General features: G+C 46.4%; 1 protein-coding gene across 1 annotated transcript in view; it reads right to left on the reverse strand.

Moving 5' to 3' along the window:
* Positions 1-19723, reverse strand: part of LOC139228919 (cell division cycle protein 20 homolog) — a 48048-nt gene that overhangs the window by 19012 nt on the left and 9313 nt on the right. The window contains exons 5-7 of the mRNA XM_070860443.1: positions 14510-14741; positions 8954-9079; positions 6445-6562 (exon numbers count right to left, since the gene is read on the reverse strand). Of these exons, the coding sequence (XP_070716544.1) occupies positions 6445-6562; positions 8954-9079; positions 14510-14741 (476 nt within the window). The remainder of the gene's footprint in view (positions 1-6444; positions 6563-8953; positions 9080-14509; positions 14742-19723) is intronic.

Here is a 19723-nt window from a genome sequence, read left to right on the forward strand (position 1 = left end):
AAGGCATACGAATGCTTGCCTTTATTGGCCGAGGCATAGAATATAAGAGCAGGGAGGATATGCTTAAATTGTATAATACTTTGGTTAGGCGACAACTGGAGTACTGCATGCAGTTCTGGTCGCCATATTATAGGAAGGACGTGATTGCACTAGAGAGGGTGCAGAGGAGATTTACTGGGATGCTGCCTGGAATGGAGAATCTTAGTTATAAGGACAGATTGGGTAGGCTGGGTTTGTTCTCATTGAAACAGAGGAGGTTGAGAGGAGACCTCATTGAGGTGTACAGAATATTGAGGGGCCTTGACATAGTGGATAGTAAGGGCCTATTTCCATTGGTAGAGGGGTCTATTATGAGGGGGCATAGTTTTAAGGTTGTTGGTGGAAGGTTTAGATGGGATTTGAAGGGGAGCTTCTTTACACAGAGGGTTGTGGGGATCTGGAACTCACTGCCTGGAAGAGTGGTGGATGCAGAAACGCTCACCACTTTTAAGAGATGGTTGGATGGGCACTTAAAGCGCCATAACCTGCAGGGCGAGAGCTGGTAATTGGGATTAGACTCGATGACCTTTTGTTGGCCGGCGCAGATATAATGGTAAGTACTGCAGGGAATCGAATACAGCCAGGGTGATCTCCTGGATTAGTTTCGATCGCCTGGATGGGTCGGAGAGGAATTTTCCCAGATTTTCTTCTCCCAAAATTGGCCTGGATATTTAGCTGTTTTTTGTCTCTCCCAGGAGATTACATGGCTCCGGTTGGGGTGGATTGTAGAAGGTTTCAGTATAAGAGGTGTCGCAGTTGTGTGAGGCAGACTGTTTGGGCTGGGTGCTCTTTGCCTTTCCGCCATTGTTCATTGTTCGTAGGATTATATGTAATCTTCAGGGCTGCTGACCGAGGGCCGTGCGGCTCTTTGTCGGCCAGTGTGGACACGATGGGCCGAAATGGCCTCCTTCTGCGCTGTAAATTTCTATGTTTCTATATTTCTAAATTGCTGCTGCACTTTTCTGTAGTTGTCACACCCAGAGATTTAAAAACATGTTTATAAAGCTCCAATTTTGAATTTGCTGTTTCCCCAATTGTTTCATGATCAACTGATGTAGCAAAACCAACCTATGAAATGACAACGGACCACCTGATCCACCAGGATCATGGCCAGCCACCTTACTGTTCCTGCAAAAAAACAACTGCTCCCACTTCCTGTGGAAACATCAACAGAGAAGGAAGTGTGGAAATCCAACAAAATTGTGTCCTGCCAAAAATTCCACCCCAACCATCCATATTACAAGAATTCTGTACCTCAAAAGGTAGGAATTTCAGGGCTGTAATCTATGGGCTAAACTTTCCATCAGGATCTATGTCACCCAAAAATGGGCGATATTTCCGGCATTAGTGGTATTATTATTTTTCGGGATCACTAGTTTTGATTTTTTAATTTGGGCGTTAGCCGTAGTGATGTGAAATGGGCATTAGCAATTTATTTCATCATGCAAGGCCGGTATCCATAGCAACGGACGTTCTGCGCATGCATGTTTTTTTTAGGTGATTAACTTTTCCCATGATTCGGGAGGTCAGGGGTCATCTGCACATGCGCAGAACAGAGAGAATCGAGCTGTTGTTTTGTGGATTGGATATTGAAGAATTGTTTTTGCAGGGAATAACTGAAAATAATTATAAATAAATAATGGAACATAGAGGAGAGGTGGAGGAGGAGGTGGGTGAAGGGAGTGATCTGGGTGAGGTGTCAGAGATGGGTGGCAGAAGGCATGCCCTAGTCCACGAGGTGGAAACTCATTGGGCCCAATTGACTTGGGATGGTCATGGGAAACCACCCCTCAAGGTGTATCAAAGAATATGGTCGGAGATCGCCAAAGTCATCTCATTGGCGGTTCATGATGTTCGTGAGCCGAACCAGTGCCGTAAGCGCTGGAACAACCTTGTTGATTCCGGAAGAGTAAGTATTACATTTATAAATTGTAATGATGCAATGACTCATTAATTCAAATGTAGATCTGCTGGATTATAATTAAGCTGGTAATCTTGGTGTCATGCGTTAGTTCCTAACCACAATCTTATTAAATTTATTCTCAGACCGTAGATATCATCATCATGTGTTCAATTGCATACAAAGCATATTAGCATATAACGTTAACGATGAATAGCAAGGGCGATGACTAATTGTGGATTATCTGTGTGTTCTGTGTGTTCTGTGCTTTGTATAATAGTAGTATCTATTAATATCTGTAATATCTATAATAGTACCTAGGCAATGAGCTTATGCCATGCTCTTGTCACCTTTGCAGAGAAAACTGTCAAAAAACTGCACCGAGCAGAGGCGGACTGGAGGAGGATCGGCACAACTGTGCCAGCTCACCGACCTCGAGGAGCGGGCGTTGGCTTTAGTGGGAGTCCACAATCGTTCGGCCACCCATGGTGGTGCTGAACCTGTTTTTGTGCCACGTGAGTAATGTATAAACTATTGGTGATTTAAAGTAATTTAATACCGTTTCAGTATAATATATGATTGATGTAATGTTATGTAATTAATGATGGGATCATGAAATATCATTGTAATGCAATGCAGATTCTGTACTATCATGATGTTAATTATATGTGACGTCTGTCAGTGATATTTATAGCAGTAGTGTTGCTCCTCGTACATATGCTTGCGTAGCGTAAGCATTCTCATGTCAACCTGGCATCCCCTTCTCTTCTACTAACCTCATTTATGTTTTCTAGGTCCCCAGACTCCCCAGGTTCCCCAAACTCCCCAGGCTTCGCAGGCTCTCCAAGCTCTCCAGGTTCCCCAGACTCCCCAGGCTGTATCTGGAGGCGAGGAAGCAAGAGCCTCTCCTTTGCTTGTACAATTGCTTTTGCCCACCGAGCAGAGTGAGGAGGTGGAAGATGAGCCTGCAGCAGGTTCTTCCAATGTTCCTGCGGCCACCGAAGAAGCAGCGGTGCCAAGCTCCTTGCAGCAGGGCGCCCTGAGTGGCTCAATGCCTGCGCTGACCCCGCAGAGGTTGGTTCGGCGAGGTCGGATTGCTCCTAGACCAGCAGAAGTCAACCTGGACATGGTACAACTGTCTCAGACGAGCATCGACATTGGTCGAGAGCTCCTCCAGGCAATGGGCGGGTTAGCTGGGCACGTTGCCACTCTGACCACGATAGTCTTGGAGGAGATGACACGGATTATTGCGGCAATGCAGAGAATAGCCGCTTCCATGGATGCCAGACGGCAGGTTGTGGTCTCGGAATACGGCACTGCACCCCAAGGTGCCGTACCGCCACTGTCGATGGATGTGAGTCAGGAGGAAGCAGTTGTTTCCGACTCAGAGGTGTTTCTTTGGAAAGGTCCTCTCCAGCTTCTCCTGCTACAAGGCGGCTTGGTGTTGGTAGAAAGGGGGGTGTAAGTGAGGGGGGGGGGGGTGTGGTCAGACCAGGGGGCTAAAGGCAAGGCGAGGCGTGGCCCCAAGTAGGGGAGGAGGAGACTGTATTTTTTTGTATTTTTTAATTATTGTTATTAATAAATTTGTTGACTGTTGGGTGGGTGTTTGTTATATTTCTAATGGTTTTTGAAAGTTTGTTGCTGTACTTTTATATATTATGCTTATGTTATTGTTATTTAAAACATTAAACATAACAGTTGGGGTGGGGGGTAGATGGGTGTTTATGTATTTGTTAAAAAAATGTCTTTAAAAATGTAATCATTAAATATTTTTTATTTAACTTAACATTGTTGTGCAGTGTCTTCCAATAACAGAAACGTTAACATCAATACAAATTTTGCAAACAATGGCGAGACCAGGCCAGGCAAGGATGAAATGTAACATAACGCAACTGTAACTGTCACCAACGTAACTTCACACAAAGCATTCATTTATGAGCTGCTGACTCAACAGTCTTGCAGCTGTGTAACTACCACGGGGTTTTTCCTGCGGTCTAGGGTGAGTTGGGGGCATGGTTTCAATGCCAGCCTGATCGTCCTCCCGAGGTCCTGGTCCACCTCCTCATCCTCCTCTTTCGCCTGCCCTCTCTCCAGAGGTAGACTGGCAGTCCCATCTGGCAATTCTTGTCCCCTCCTGATAGCTAGATTATGCAACATGCAGCACACCACAATGAATTCAGTGACCTGCTCAGGGTGGTATTGTATGTCGCCTCTTGAGTGGTCCAGGCATTTGAAGCGCTGTTTAAGCACTCCAATTGTCTTTTCGACGATATTGAGTGTGGCTATATGGCTTTCATTGTAGCACTTCTCGGCTTCCGTCTGGGGCTTACGCAGGGGGGTCATGAGCCATAGAAACATTGAAATATAGAAAATACGAGCAGTAGTAGGCCATTCGGCCCTTCGAGTCTGCACCGCCATTCAATAGGATCATGGCTGATCCTCTATCTCAACACCATATTCCCACTTTTTCCCCCATACCCCTTGATGCCTTTTGTTTCTAGAAATCTACCTATCTCACTCTTAAATATATTCAGTGACTTGGCCTCCACAGCCTTCTGTGGTAGAGAATTCCACAGGTTCACCACCCTCTGAGTGAAAAAATTTCTCCTCATCGCGTCCTAAATTTCCTACCCCGTATCCTGAGACTGTGACCTGCTGGCAAAGCATTATCCTTTATCCCCCAGCATTCAACTGTTACCTTGTGGCTGACTTCTTAAACAGGTCAGAGACAGTGCTCTCACACATCATGGATGCTGCCTTGAAATTTTGAACCTACTGCCATGATTATTTGCTTGTGGTCGACAACGAGTTGCATATTCAGGGAGTAGAACCCCTTTCGGTTCCGAAACACCTCTGCATCCTAAAAAGGTGCCCACATGGTGATGTGCATACAGTCTATTGCACCCTGCACCTTGCGGAAGTTTGCTATTCTCAAGAAACCCAAAGCCCTCTCAGTCTGTGCCTCCCTGGTCATAGGGGAGTTTATAAAGTCCATCCTGTGAGCATAAAGGGCTTCAGTCACCTGTCGAATGCAGTAATGCGTGGCATGCTGAGAGATACCGCAAATGTCGCCAGCTGAGGCCTGAATGGAGCCCGATGCATAGAAGAAAAGTGCCGCAGTAACCTTGACCTCAATGGGCAGTGCAGTCCTGATGGTGCTGATTGGCTGCAGATCTCCCTTAATTAGTTGGCATATCTCACTGATGACTCCTTTCGGAAGCGCAGCCTCCTAAGGCACATGTTAACGGACAAGTCCAGGTCTGATCGCTTATCCCTGTAAATGCATTGGGTGTAAAGTCTTCTCCTCCTCAGCAGTCTGCCACCTCTTTTATTGGGGACATAATGCTCTTCAATAAACCTTCTCCCATCTCTATTCTGCAGCATGTGATTAGTCATCAATACTGGCTGAGAAATTACAGGCCCCATTACTATAAATGCCCTATTATGTCTTCAAAATTATTAAATTGTCCTCTAAAAATGCAATAGAACTCAAAATTCACCACAATATAATTAGATGGTTGTCAAGAGATTTTAAAACCATCTTAAAAGCACTTACGGAGGTGAAAATAGGCGGTCTTAGTTATGCTGCAGATATGTGGTCGAAGGCTAATTTCAGTGTCAAATATGACACCAAGGTTGCGAGTAGTCTGGTTCAGCCTCAGACAGAAGTTGGGGAGAGGGATGGAGTCAGTGGCAAGGGAACAGAGTTTATGGCAGGGACTGAAAACAATGGTCTTCCCAATATTCAATTGGAGAAAATTTCTGCTCATCCAGAACTGAATGTCAGAAAAGTAGTCTGGCAATTTAGAGACTGTTCAAAGGTCTGTTTCAAAGCAATTTTCAAGGCCAAGCAAAATCAATAAAAGGTTTAAAAACATTATTTTAATAACATGTCATACGGTAACAACCTTTCATGAATTCTACATGACAGACAGTGGCTTTTAGTGGCCAAAGAAGAATTGCAGGCCAAGTGAATGTTGTGGGATGTACTATGGACTACAGTGTGATGAGAAGGATGCAGAAGAGTGGAGGTTCCACCCCAGGCAAATTCCCCTAGAAACTGTGAGCACAGGATGAGTCGTGATCTATTTCTTGAGCCTTCCCCTCTACTCCCACTGGAGTTATGGCCACAGCAGAGAAGCTGTGGAAGGCCCTTGCCTTTTCAGGGCCCAAATATTTTAAATCATAAGGGTTGAAATATTCGTGGTAAAGGAAAAATATTTGAACATATTTGAAGACTATTTAACCAAATAAAATTTTAAAAATCGGGAATATTTTCAGAATCTTGCCCATCACCATTGTATCCAGAAATTGTGACCATTTTGACCATTATTTTCCATCCATTGATTTTAATGGTTGGACAATTGCTTATGATTTTCGAAGATATGTTCTAACTATTCTAACTTAACTATTCAACATGCTGCTGAGAGGCCCTAACAATCTACTCAGAGTGGTTCTTGATATAGTTATATTTTCATTCAATCTATGAGGTGGTCAAGTGGTACCTTTGAGGTCAGCTGACTTCGTAAGAGTTGGGTAATTCCAGACGGAGACCTGATGTTTGGGAAAACCATGGCCAGTTACTAACTCCTTGTATTGTGATAACCAGAGCAATGAACAAATCTGAAAAAACAAAAACAATTTGTATCAGCATGGAATGTTTTGCATTTTATATGACAGCTTGGATGTTTCATCTTTCTGTCGTTGGAACATGTCACTGGGGTGGCGGCGGGGGGGGCGGACAGGGGGGACGACAGGCGGGCTAACTTTTGCCCACCACAGACAGTCCATAGGGTCATTTGAAATTGCAAGCAGTTTCTGCTGGGATGTCTCACTGAAATGGAGGTGGAATTGTGTTGGGACAGACACTGAAGCCGTCATGCTACCTGTCAAACAGCTACAAAACTTTTTGAAAACAATTTGCATCAACCTCAGAGCAAACCTTTGCTCGGACAATAACCGTACAGCACCTGCAAGAAAATATTCTTGTGCCTTTCCGCAGCTTGCACTTTTGGGAACCCAATCACTTCATTGAAATGTTGAACCTTCTCCAGCTGTTCCTTCCTTTCCATTGGAAAAGTGACCAATTTGTTGCCCCCAACAAACAAAGGGCTGTAGTAACTGGTTAATACATCAGTGTATGCGCAATTGACCTATCCGACTTAGGTCAGCAGAAGTGGCTTGAAATCAGCCTGTAGCATTAAAGTTCAGTGTGGTGATGACTTTAACCACAACAGGTAGGGCTGCCCCTGTACTGGATGTTGTTTAAGGTCACACACCCATGTATGGCACAACTTGGTAACTGCCACCTTTCTGAATCATAGACAGTGAAGGCAGGTCTCTTCCAACAGGCCCAAGTAGTTGTGGCTGCCCCAAATGATGTAATCATATGATGTTACTCTTGGTTCATCTGTGGAGGGCTGCCAGATGTCTGCTGTGATTATGAACCACTGCAGGAATTCCTCTTCCAAATGCAATGTGACCATTGGCAGGCCCAGTGGAATGCCCACGATCAGCACTGCTTACAGCTATTGGGGGTCAACTGCTGGCAACAGGAGTGCTGCTGTGGGAGGTGAGCACCAAAGGAGTGCTGAATCAAAAGAAACCAAAAGCCAGCAACAGGAAAAACAGTGATTAGCTCCAATGCACCCAGTTTGTTATCAGAAACTACAGTCAAAATGCACATCTCCCAAATATAATAACCTAGCCCCAGATGGTGAAGAACCATTACCACAAGGCTTGTAGCAGTTCAAGGAGAAGGCCCAACACCACCTTCTCAAGGAAACAAGGGATGGGTATTAATTGTGGCTTTGCCAATGTTGCCCATATCCTGATCAACATTTTTTAAAAGTTCTTCAACAAACAATTTGGCTCAGAAAATCAGGAGCTGCAGCTCAAATCAACACAGGGAACTTGACAAGGGACTATTTTTCAACAGTTTACATAATTCTGTAGGTGCTAATGGGAAGATGCACACATATAGCACTGCCTCAAGAACTTTAAAATGTTTGCTTCTGTCCAATTAGGAGTTCCACAGGGTATGGGGAGCGGGCGGGTAAATGGAGCTGAGTCCACGGCCAGATCAGCTATGATCTTGTTGAATGGCGGAGCAGGCTCAAGGGGCTAGATGGCCTACTCCTGTTCCTAATTCTTATGTTTTATGTTCTTATGTATGTGCTGCTGACAAGGGTTCACTCTGAGTACCCCACCGTGGAACTCTAAAATATAACAATTAGGAAAAGTGGAGCCAGAAGTTTCTAAATAAATAATAAATATTGCAATTCAGCCTTTTATGTGGTTACGAAAAACCACCAGTTCATTTATATATACACACATGATAGACTCGAGATGTATCTTGCAATTCGATCAATTTTCAAGAATGTTTCTCATACACGTGGTCAACCATTTCACATCATAGAAGTTTCACACAGTTGCACATGAGCAAACCTCAAGAAGTACAAAGCTGACCAATAGCCTCAAATAAGCTGATGACTCAAAAGCAGCTCTGTATTTAGGCCTGTGACATATGAAAACAAAGGGGAAAATATCCATGGGAATGGAAAATGATTTGTGCTCATCAATGGTCAGGAGAGTTATTTACACAAGAGTTCCCTGGGTCAGCTTATTTAAGTAGTGATTGCCATAAATCCTGTGTAAAATGGGTGTAAGTTGCTGGAAATTAGAGTGCAGCCTTTAAAAGAGAGTTCAGTCTGGAACAGACTACTTCACTGCATGTCTCATCAATCATTTTATGATACCTTAAGAACATATACAGCAGGACTCCATGCACCAAGCAGCCAGCCAAGGCAGTGGATTATGGCACCAAGCCAGAAGAACCAAGAATTTTTCTGACTGGGAATATACTGTAGAAAGTTCAAATTCCACCATGCTATTATATTATCTTGGAGCAAAATCAACGAACAATACTTTAGACTCTCCCAATCACAAAACCTAACCACAAATGTTAAACATATTAATCCCATGGCACTGTTACAAATTATCTGATTATCTTACTTGTGATTTTGTATCCACGTCTCGAATACAGCTCCCACTTTTTGTGTCCCATATACGCAAATGTCCATCTTTCATTCCTCCCCCAACAGCAAGAATTCCAGATTGCCAAGGGCACCAGTTCATGGCCTATTGAAAAGGAAATTAAATTATTGATAAATAAAAGATTTAGGGGGCAAAATTGGCCCTTTTTCAGAGGCCCGGAAGCAACTCCGGAGGGCGCTAACGGGATGCAAGACACTTTTCGCCCAGGGAGTTGGGGGGAGGGGGGGGGGGTGCGGCACTACCGGCTCCCGGGAAATAGCCCGGGAGTTTGCAGAGGCGCTGTCATGGCAGCACCACACCCCACAGGGGGAAATTGCCCAGCGACTTGCCAGGTTGATGCGAGTGGATGTCAACGCCAGCTTCGCAGGTCACGAAGCTGGCCAACATCCAATCGCAGTGTGGAAGTTGAAGGGGAGTTCGCCAGCACCCCGCACGGCCATCTTTGAAGTTTTGCCGATTCTCGGGTCGGCTCCCATACCTGCTTTTTGGGTGGTACGGGCCGTCATCATGCAGCCCAGCACTTCGTTTTGGGTGCCGGACTGCAACCTTGGCACCACACTGCCCTGGCGGTCCAGTGGAGGCCAACAGAGACCTTGCAGAGTGCGCAGTGGCCCTCCCCTTTAAGCAAAGGGGAGGGGCATTGAAGCATGTCAGCGCTACATGGAGCACTGCACTACTCGCCCCAGCATCGCCCTGTGACCCGTCCCTAAAGGAACTGGAGCGCGCGAGATTGCGCTGCATTTCCTTTGAGAGGCGGTAAGTCCAATTCAGCTGTCGGGGCGGATCTTCTGCACAGGGTGCAGGAAATCCCGGCCCCAGCAGGTTACCACCCCCAATCGGGGTGCAGGGCAATTTTGCTCCTTTATTTTCTTGCCCATCCACACTGTCTTTTTCCGCAATAATTGAAAATACAAATATATATTTATAGTATCAGAACTATGTCCTGGATTTTTGTGTCAACGGTACATTTTAACCATGTAATTTCCCAATGGGTTAAACTGATATACAGTAGCTACAGCTATTTTCTAGAGTGTCCTTCTGCTTGTATGGGTGGAATAGGCAATCATATTATCAGTAGGGGAGATGTTTATAGAGATTGGGATTTAAATATTGTAAGTCTTTTTTTTAAGTTTAGTTCAAAATTTCCTCAGGTCTGATGTCTCTCCCTACAATTTCCCCCAGCAATGTTTCTATTGGCCAGCATTAAAACCTTTGCATTCCTATGATGAAGTATTCCAAATTATAAATTATTTTAAAGGAAGAGCCAGCCCCACACTCTCAGATAACTCATTAGACAAAGGCACCATGAAGTGTTGTAAGTAGAACCATAGAAACATACAGCTCATAAAAGAAGAAGAATTGAAAATTAGGCTGTTTTAACTTTCTTTCTATGTTGTAAGTGTATCCTAAACCATAGAGTTGGGACATTTAGATGACCAAGAATATGATCCAGAAACCCTTCATCCTCTCTGGCATTGTGGAGTGTGGCTATTGTGGCGATAGCACAGAGATCCTCTGCTGCAGAGACTCAATTTTCTGACACTCGGTGCAGACATGCTGTTATTGGGTTATTGGATACCCATGATGGCCCACATATCAAATTCTACATACATTGGGTTCAATTTTCCCCAAAGCTGTTTTTTGGCGTACTTGAAGAGTTACTCCCGTTTTTTTGGGGCCCAACTACACCAAAAAAAATCATCCAAGTTTCCCCGTCTGAATTGTTGATTTCGTCGTCACCTAACCTGTCCTTTAGCTTTGGGGGTGGAGCCTAAGATCTGCGCCAAAATGATCGGGTTGCCAGGGTAACGAGGGACACACTGCAGGCTGAGGCTGGAAAGTGAAATATGCAACACATTCTGGCCAGCTCACAGCAACCTGCACAAGCACCTTACACATTGCAGCAATTTACCAGCATTAAATTATTAAAGTGTTTATGCCAAAAGTCTATCTCCCCCTCCCCTCACCTCCCGATACCGGTGCCGGTACCCACTACTATCCCAGGCTGAAGAGCCTCCTGATGCTGGTACCCACTACTATCGCAGGCCGAAGGGCCTCCCCCCTCCTGGTACCCACTACTATCCCAGGCTGAAGAGCCTCCTGATGCTGGTACCCACTACTATCCCAGGCCGAAGAGCCTCCTGATGCTGGTACCCACTACTATCGCAGGCCTCCCCCCTCCTGGTACCCGCTTCTAACTCTGGCCGAAAGGCCTCACCCCCACTCTCTCTCCCCTCTCTGCTGCTGCTGTCCGGGCTCTGCTGCGCTGATTCTCTTACCTGCGCCAATTTTCTTAACTGCCCAGAAGGTTTTTCCACAGCGGTCACATACACCGTCCTAAAAAAAATTGGTGTAAATCGGAGCTGGCCAAACTTACTTAAATGGCCAGAATTGGTGCGGGTGGCAGGTTACACCCCAAATGAGGTGAAAAAAAAACTAACTTAAAAAAATCATAACTTACTGAGTTCCACTGGCACACAATCTTTGGGGAAACTTGGATACTTTAATTTCGGCCAAAAAAAGAACGGCTTAAATAACGGGGGAAAATTGAGCCTTACATTATGAGGATGTTCTGCACTGCCATCCATCTGTGTCTTACTTAACAATTTAGATAATGTTTGCCTGACCTCCCACTGGCACCAAACTTTCACAATAACCAACTTACTCATTTCACACATGAATTCAATATAGAAAAAACTCCTATCATAGAAAAAAATATAGAAACATAGTAAATAGATGTAGGAGTAGGCCATTCGGCCCTTCGAGCCTGCACCACCATTCAATAAGATCATGGCTGATCATTCACCTCAGTACCCCTTTCCTGCTTTCTCTCCATACCCCTTGATCCCTTTAGCCGTAAGGGCCATATCTAACTCCCTCTTGAATATATCCAATGAACTGGCATCAACAAATCTCTGCGGTAGGGAATTCCATAGGTTAACAACTCTCTGAGTGAAGAAGTTTCTCCTCATCTCAGTCCTAAATGGCTTAGCCCTTATCCTTAGACTATGTCCCCTGGTTCTGGACTTCCCCAACATCGGGAACATTCTTCCTGTATCTCACCTGTCCAGTCCCGTCAGAATTTTATATGTTTCTATGAGATCCCCTCTCATCCTTCTAAACTCCAGTGAATACAGGCCCAGTCGATCCAGTCTCTCCTCATATGTCAGTCTTGCCATCCCGGGAATCAGTCTGGTGAACCTTCGCTGCATTTGCTCAATAGCAAGAACGTCCTTCCTCAGATTAGGAGACCAAAACTGAACACAATATTCCAGGTGAGGCCTCATTAAGGCCCTGTACAACTGCAGTAAGACCTCCCTGCTCCTATACTCAAATCCCGTAGCTATGAAGGCCAACATGCCATTTGCCTTCTTCACCGCCTGCTGTACCTGCATGCCAACTTTCAATGACTGATGTACCATGACACCAGGTCTCGTTACACCTCCCCTTTTCCTAATCTGCCGCCATTCAGATAATATTCTGCCTTCGTGTTTTTGCCACCAAAGTGGATAACCTCACATTTATCCACATTATACTGCATCTGCCACGCGTTTGCCCACTCACCTAACCTGTCCAACTGCACCTCAAGGCTAAACTCCATCTAAGGCCGAAGTCCATCTGAGGCCAAACTCCAGGTTCTATCACTTCTCAATGTCCATTGGGCTGAAATTGATGGCTTTACTGCCCACTGCCGCCAACTGCCACCCACTGCTGCCAATATTCCTCTGGTCGAACCGCCCAGTGCCACTTTTGTTGTGGCCTGGAGCGGGCGGGAGGGGAGAGCCGCCGGGAAGCGCCTGCCGATGTCAGCGGACGGCCGATGCGCGTAAGTACACTCCCGCCCGCCGACCTTCGAGGTGCCTTGCTGATGAAAACCCCACCCAAAGAACCATCAGGGACCACAGCGGTCATCAGCGGTCCTTTGGGCAGCACTTGGGTAGGCGGATGCCTTCATCAAATTCGGGGGCCTTAGAATTCAAGAATGTTAGAGCCACAGAAACAGGACATTTTATCCATCAAGTCTGTACCAATCTCTACATGAGCTCTTTTAATATTCCTTTTTTTCAATAAACTATTTAATTCCTTTTTAAATAATCTTGTCCCCTAAAGGGGTTGCCAACCCCTCAGCTAATTCAAGAAGGACAAAAGAGAAGAATGAAATACAAGACATTTTCATAACTTTTTAAAATGAGTTTTGCATTCATCAAGGTAAGGAATATTAAGTGGGGAATACTCTCCTACTTGGGCACCAAGGACTAGAAATTGCATAGTGCCCAGTTTGGGGTGATAACGTTTGAATTATTGCAAAAGTATCGGCAGGCAAAAATTATTTTCTGCTTCCGGGAACTTCAGCGTTAGCGCTCCAAGAGGGAAGTGGAGTGCTAAATCAAGTGCTACCACTTCCCTTAGAGCGCTAAAGTGTCTGAGAGGGATTGTCGCTGCAGAGTGCTGAGCAATGTTCAGTGCAGTGCTGTCAGCATTAGAGGCTCCTTCCCTCGCTTAAAGGGAAGGACCAATGATGGATTGAAACATTCCTATTGCTCTCTCTGTGGGGCCACGGGACCTACGCGACTTGCATTACAGCCCCAAGCACTCTAAGAGAATGGAGGGCTGACGAATCTCACAGAAATCAGCTGCGAAAAGCAATCAGAAGGCACCAGACTGGTACAAGGAATAAAGTTTGCCCTACCTAACCACCACTGCCTTTAAATATCACTCCTCAAGCGGCCAGCCGATGTGACAACGCCTCCTGAAGCTGCCGTTGTTGACACCTGGCGATGCAGCATGGGTTGGGACCGAATATCACATCCGGGGGAGTAAAAAGGTGCTGTGCACCAGATGGCGACATGATCTATGGGGCGCAAGAGAGCGAGGCGGTAAGTGCTAGCGCCAGCACAAAACCACCAGGGAAGTTCGCCAGCGTCGGTGAATTCACTACGCTTGGTCGGTACCACTCAGCAACCCGCTACCGCTCCCGCAGGTGCTCATGGAAGGAGCAAAGCAACCGAATTTCTCCCCCCTAGTTTCAGCATCAAGCTTTGTCAAGTGAAGTGCAGCATAGATTATCTACAGAGTAACGTTCCCTCTCATCTGCCCCAGCAATGCCCCTTAAGATAACCCAAGAAGATTAGCCCACCTCTGACATGGGTGTGGCATTTTTCCATCATCTCTTTTCAGCTATCCTTTTAGCCTCTCTGAATGAGATCACCAATTGCAGCCATCTTAGGGACAGCATAGTCCGGGAGGCTCAGCCCCACGATGAGTTGGATTAAGACAGTTCAAACTCATTTACATAGAACACTAACAGAGAACAAGCAGATGACATGCTCATCCTTATCAGCTTGGGTGGATTCAATCCCAAGTTCCAGAGCTAAAAAGCTGTTGAGCTAAACCATTATACCACCAACCACTTCAGCAGAATTTATGTTAATTAAAATGTTGAACAGATCTTATTTGTAGCATAAGACAGGAAAAATGTATTAACAACAACGTACGCAGTTAATCAACATTCACCTTTACAGCTGACTCTTGATTATTAATGGTCATGTCTGGTTTACTTTTAACGTTGGCTCCTGGGTCATTGAGCCAGATATTCAGTAGACCGTCATTGCCACCACTAGCAAGCAGCCCACCATCTGGTGACCATTTGAGACTACATACTTGAGAGTTGTGACCACAGAGTGTGCCAACATGGTGCTGTGCAATTCTTACATCATGGTGATGAATCGATCCAAATCGGGAGCCACTGTACAATGTAAATAGATGAATATATATATAAATATCATGAAACACCAACATTGTCATGCCTAAATCAGCAAAGTTCATGTCATGTATGTAACCTTCATGTAACTGTAACCTTCATGTAACAACACTGTACACTGTATACACCTAAGAAATGCACACCTTGACCATAGGGGGTGAACTTTTGGGAGAAACTCCTCACCTGGTCATCCAGGTATATAAAGGGAGGTCCCACGCAGGGTCATCACTCCTTGCTCCTGTGAATAAAGGGTGACCTTGTCTCCAGTATGTGCCTCGTGTTGATTTACAGTAGTTTACAGTTGAGTGTAAGGACACAACATTTGGCGACGAGAAACGGGAATCAACGACTCACGAGGATGGCCACCGGTAGCACAGAGGAACAGTACTGTGTTGGTGAGGACTAGGATGATTTCGTTGAGAGGCTCCAGCAGAGCTTTGTCATGAAGGACTGGCTGGGAGTGGCAGCAGCTGACAGGCGAAGGGCACATCTACTGACCAGCTATGGACCTAAGACGTACGCACTGATGAAAGACCTACTCACACCCAAGAAGCCGGCGGACAAGACCTTTGAGGAGGAGCTCAGCAAACTGATCGGTGAGCACCTCAAACCGGCAAGCAGTATACACATGGCCCGACACCGATTCTATACGCACCGACGTCGGGAAAGGCAGAGCATACCGGACTTTGTTGCGGACCTTCGGTGCTTGGCCAGCCTCTGTAAGTTCACAGACACCTGCAGGGGGGAGATGTTATGGGATTTCTTCATTGAGGGCATTGGTCATGTCGGGATTTTTAGGAAGCTAGTTGAGACCAAGGACTTGACCTTGGAAGCAGCGGTGTTGATGGCTCAAACCTTCATGGCGGGGGAGGAGGAAACGAAGATCATATACGAGTGCAACTCTGCTCCCAACATGGCGATGGAGCAGGGTGTTAACATGGTAAACGCGACTCAGAACCCCGCAGGCAGGCAAGGGTAATTCGACACCAACCAGGCAGTAACAGATTCTAGGGTGGGTCCTCAACAGAGACAATGGCAGGGTGAACAGACATTTACACCATCACAAGGGACAATACGTCCTGGGATGGGGCCATTGACACCCATAAACAGAGTGCTCAAGAGTAATCAAAGAGACAATCAGAGAGGAATGCTTGGTAACAGCTCTTTTGTTCACAACAATCTCAGCTCCTGAGGAGGTGCGGGGGCAGACATGCTGCGAAAACCTGCAGGTTTCAACAATTTATCTGCAGAAATTGTAACTTCAGTGGACATTTAGCCAGGATATGCAGGAAGCCCACAGCGAGACTGGTTTACAAAGCGGATGAACCACAAGAGGGGTCTGCAAGGCAGGGTTATGCTTGGGACACAGCAATGGACGCTGAAGTTCAGCGGGTTCAGGTGGCAAACATCCACAGCTCATACACAAGAAAGCCACCAATGATGATGAGAGTACTGTTAAACGGCATCCCGGTACACATGGAGCTGGACGCAGGAGCCAGCCAGTCACTTATGAGTGTCCAACAATTCGAGAAACCATGGCCACTCAGAGCTAGCAGACCCAAACTAGAATGCATTGACATGCAATTACGGACGTACACCAAAGAGATCATCCCAGTGCTAGGCAGTGCAACGTTGGTGGTCACACATAATGGATCAGAGAACCGGCTGCTACTCTGGATTGTCCCAGGAAATGGTCCCGCGCTTTTGGGGAGGAGCTGGCTAGCCGAGATGAACTGGAAATGGGGGGATGTGCATGCCATTTCATCAGGTATCCATTTGGCATTCATTCAGCAGCTGCTATCTTTCAAAGGAACATGGAAAGCCTGCTCAAGTCCATCCCTGGAACAATCGTATTTCAGGATGACATCCTTATCACAGGTCGAGACACCGAAGAACACCTCCACAACCTGGAGGAGGTGCTACACCGACTGGACCGGGTAGGCCTGCAACTAAAGAAATCCAAGTGTTTGTTTTTGGCCCAAGAGGTCGAGTTTTTGGGCAGGAGGGTTGCCGCAGACGGGATCCGGCCTACCGAATCCAAAACGGAGGCGATCCGTCGTGCGCCCAGGTCTGGCAACACATCGGAGTTGCGTTCATTTCTGGGACTACTGAACTATTTCGGGAACTTTCTGCCAAACTTAAGCACATTGTTGAAGCCACTACACATGCTCCTGCGTAAGGGTTGCAATTGGTTTTAGGGGGACTGTCAGGAACGGGCTTTCAATCGGGCACAGAACCTGCTTTGTTCTAATAAGCTGTTGACCCTGTACAACCCCTGTAAGAAATTGGTTTTGACATGCGATGCATCATCCTATGGGGTTGGGTGCATGTAATGATGAGGGCCAACTCCAACCTGTGGCTTATGCTTCCAGGTCGCTCTCCCAAGCAAAAAGGGGATATGGGATGGTTGAAAAGGAAGCACTTGCATGTGTCTACAGGGTGAAAAAGATGCACCAGTACCTTTTTGGCAGAAGGTTCGAGTTAGAAATGGACCACAAGCCGTTAACATCCCTGCTGTCCGCCAGCTAGGCTGTCAATGCCAATGCGTCAGTTCGCATACAGCGATGGGCTCACACGCTGGCTGCGTATGACTACACCATACAGCACCGGCCAGGCACCGAAAACTGCGCTGACGTGCTCAGCAGGCTTCCACTGGCCACCATTGAGGGGGCAGTGGAGCAAAGCGCTGAGATGGTCATGGCTCTCGATGCTTTCGACAGCACAGGCTCCCTCATCACAGCCCACCAGATCAAAACATTGACAAACAGAGATCCCCTCCTATCCTTGATTAAGAAATGTGTCCTGACTGGGGATTGGGTGCCCGCTCAGAGAGCATGTTCTGAAGAGGTCAGACCGTTTCACAGACGGATGGATGAACTCTCCATCCAAGCCGACTGCCTACTATGGGGCTGCCGGGTAGTCATGCCCCAGAAGGGAAGGGAAGCATTCATCAGGGAACTCCACAGCGAGCACCCAGACTTGGGCTAATGAAGGCCATTGCCCGGTCACGTGTATGGTGGCCGGGAATTAATGCAGACCTGGAACACTATGTTCGCAGGTGCACGACGTGTGCCCAGCTGGGCAATGCCCCCAGGGAGGCCCCACTCAGCCCGTGGCCCTGGCCCACCAAGCCATGGTCACGTATTCACGTAGACTACGTGGGCCCATTCAGGGGAAAATGTTCCTCATTGTTCTTGATGCGCACTCGAAATGGATCGAGTGCATCATATTGAATTCGTGCACGACATCCACCACAATTGAGAGTCTGCGTGTGGTCTTTGCGACCCACGGCTTGCCAGACATCCTGGTTAGTGACAACGGCCCGTGCTTCACTAGCTATGAATTCCGGGAGTTCATGTCGGGTAATGGCATCAAACATGTCAGGACAGCACCATTCAAGCCGGCTTCCAATGGCCAGGTGGAACGTGTGGTCCAAATCATAAAGCAAGGCATGCTCCGGATTCAAGGACCCTCCCTTCAATGCCGCCTATCGCGATTCGCTCACGGGAGTCCCGCCCGCGGAACTACTCATGAAACACACACTTAAAACTCGGCTGTCCCTTATTCACCCAGTCCTGTCAGCCATTGTTGAGGGCAAGCGCCAGTCCCAAAATGAGTGCTTGACCGTAACTCAAAGGGGAGCTATATAGAAATCGATGACCCTGTATTTGTTCTTAATCACGCTTTGGGGCCCAAGTGGCTCGAGGGTACTGTAATTGGTAAAGAGGGGAATAGGGTCATAGTGGTCAGACTTAACAATGGACAGATATGCCGCAAGCATCTGGACCAAGTGAAAAAAAGATTCAGCATGGTCACTGAGGAACCTGAGGAAAATCATGAGATGCTGCCCACACCACTGCCAGTGAACGAGCAACAAGAACCGTCAGCAGCATGCACAGTCCCTGAGGCCAGGTACCTGATGAGCCGGAATCACCACAGGTGACAAAGACGCATGCCAAGGCTCAACATCCAGAGCCCCAACTGCGGCGCTCCACGAGAGAGCGTCAACCGCCTGAAAAACTCAATCTTTGACCCAAAGACGTTGGGGGGGAGGTGATGAATGTATGTAACCTTCATGTAACTGTAACCTTCATGTAACAACACTGTACACTGTATACACCTAAGAAATGCACACCTTGACCACAGGGGGTGAACTTGTGGGAGACACTCCTCACCTGGTCATCCAGGTATATAAAGGGAGGTCCCACGCAGGGTCATCACTCCTTGGTCCTGTAAATAAAGGTACAGGTCACAGAGTGACCTTGTCTCCAGTATGTGCCTCGTGTTGATTTACAGTAGTTTACAGTAGAGTGTAAGGACACAACAGTTTAGCAGTTATTTAACAAATGTGAAATTCTATTTACAATGTTTCTCAAAAATTGGTTCGTGTGCCAAATCAAAATGTATACTGTAATTGGTGCAAATTGATTTTGTTCATATTCCCATTAGATCACAGTAAACCCTCCAGTTCTAAATGTAATTTTAAAGTCAGAGTTTTAACAACAAATATTAAGATTCAGATTTAAATCCCATGGTTTTTTTGTTCGGTCTGACATACCCCATGCATCTGATGGATAGCTCAATGTATTACAGCACAGAAAGAGGCAATTCGAACCAACAGATCTGTGCCAGTGTTTATGTTCCACATGACCCTCCTCCCACATTACTTCATCGTACGCTATCAATCTATTGAACATGTTGCCGACCATAATCATTCTGGCTTTGGCAATAAAGTGTAAATGGTTGTTAGATGGTGATCGATTTTCAATTGACCCTTCGATTGAGCAGGCCAGAGGGCTCACGCTACTGCACTATTCCTGCCTGAAGACGGGAAGGGGGTGGGATGAAAATCAGCCCTATGGAGTTTTGGATCTTATGATGTGAACTTAATTGAATATCATAGGCAGTCCCTCGAAATCGAGGAAGACTTGCTTCCACTCCTAAAGTGAGTTCTTTGGTGACTGAAC

This window comes from Pristiophorus japonicus, chromosome 2 (assembly GCF_044704955.1).
Source record: "Pristiophorus japonicus isolate sPriJap1 chromosome 2, sPriJap1.hap1, whole genome shotgun sequence".
Lineage (NCBI taxonomy): Eukaryota > Metazoa > Chordata > Chondrichthyes > Pristiophoridae > Pristiophorus > Pristiophorus japonicus.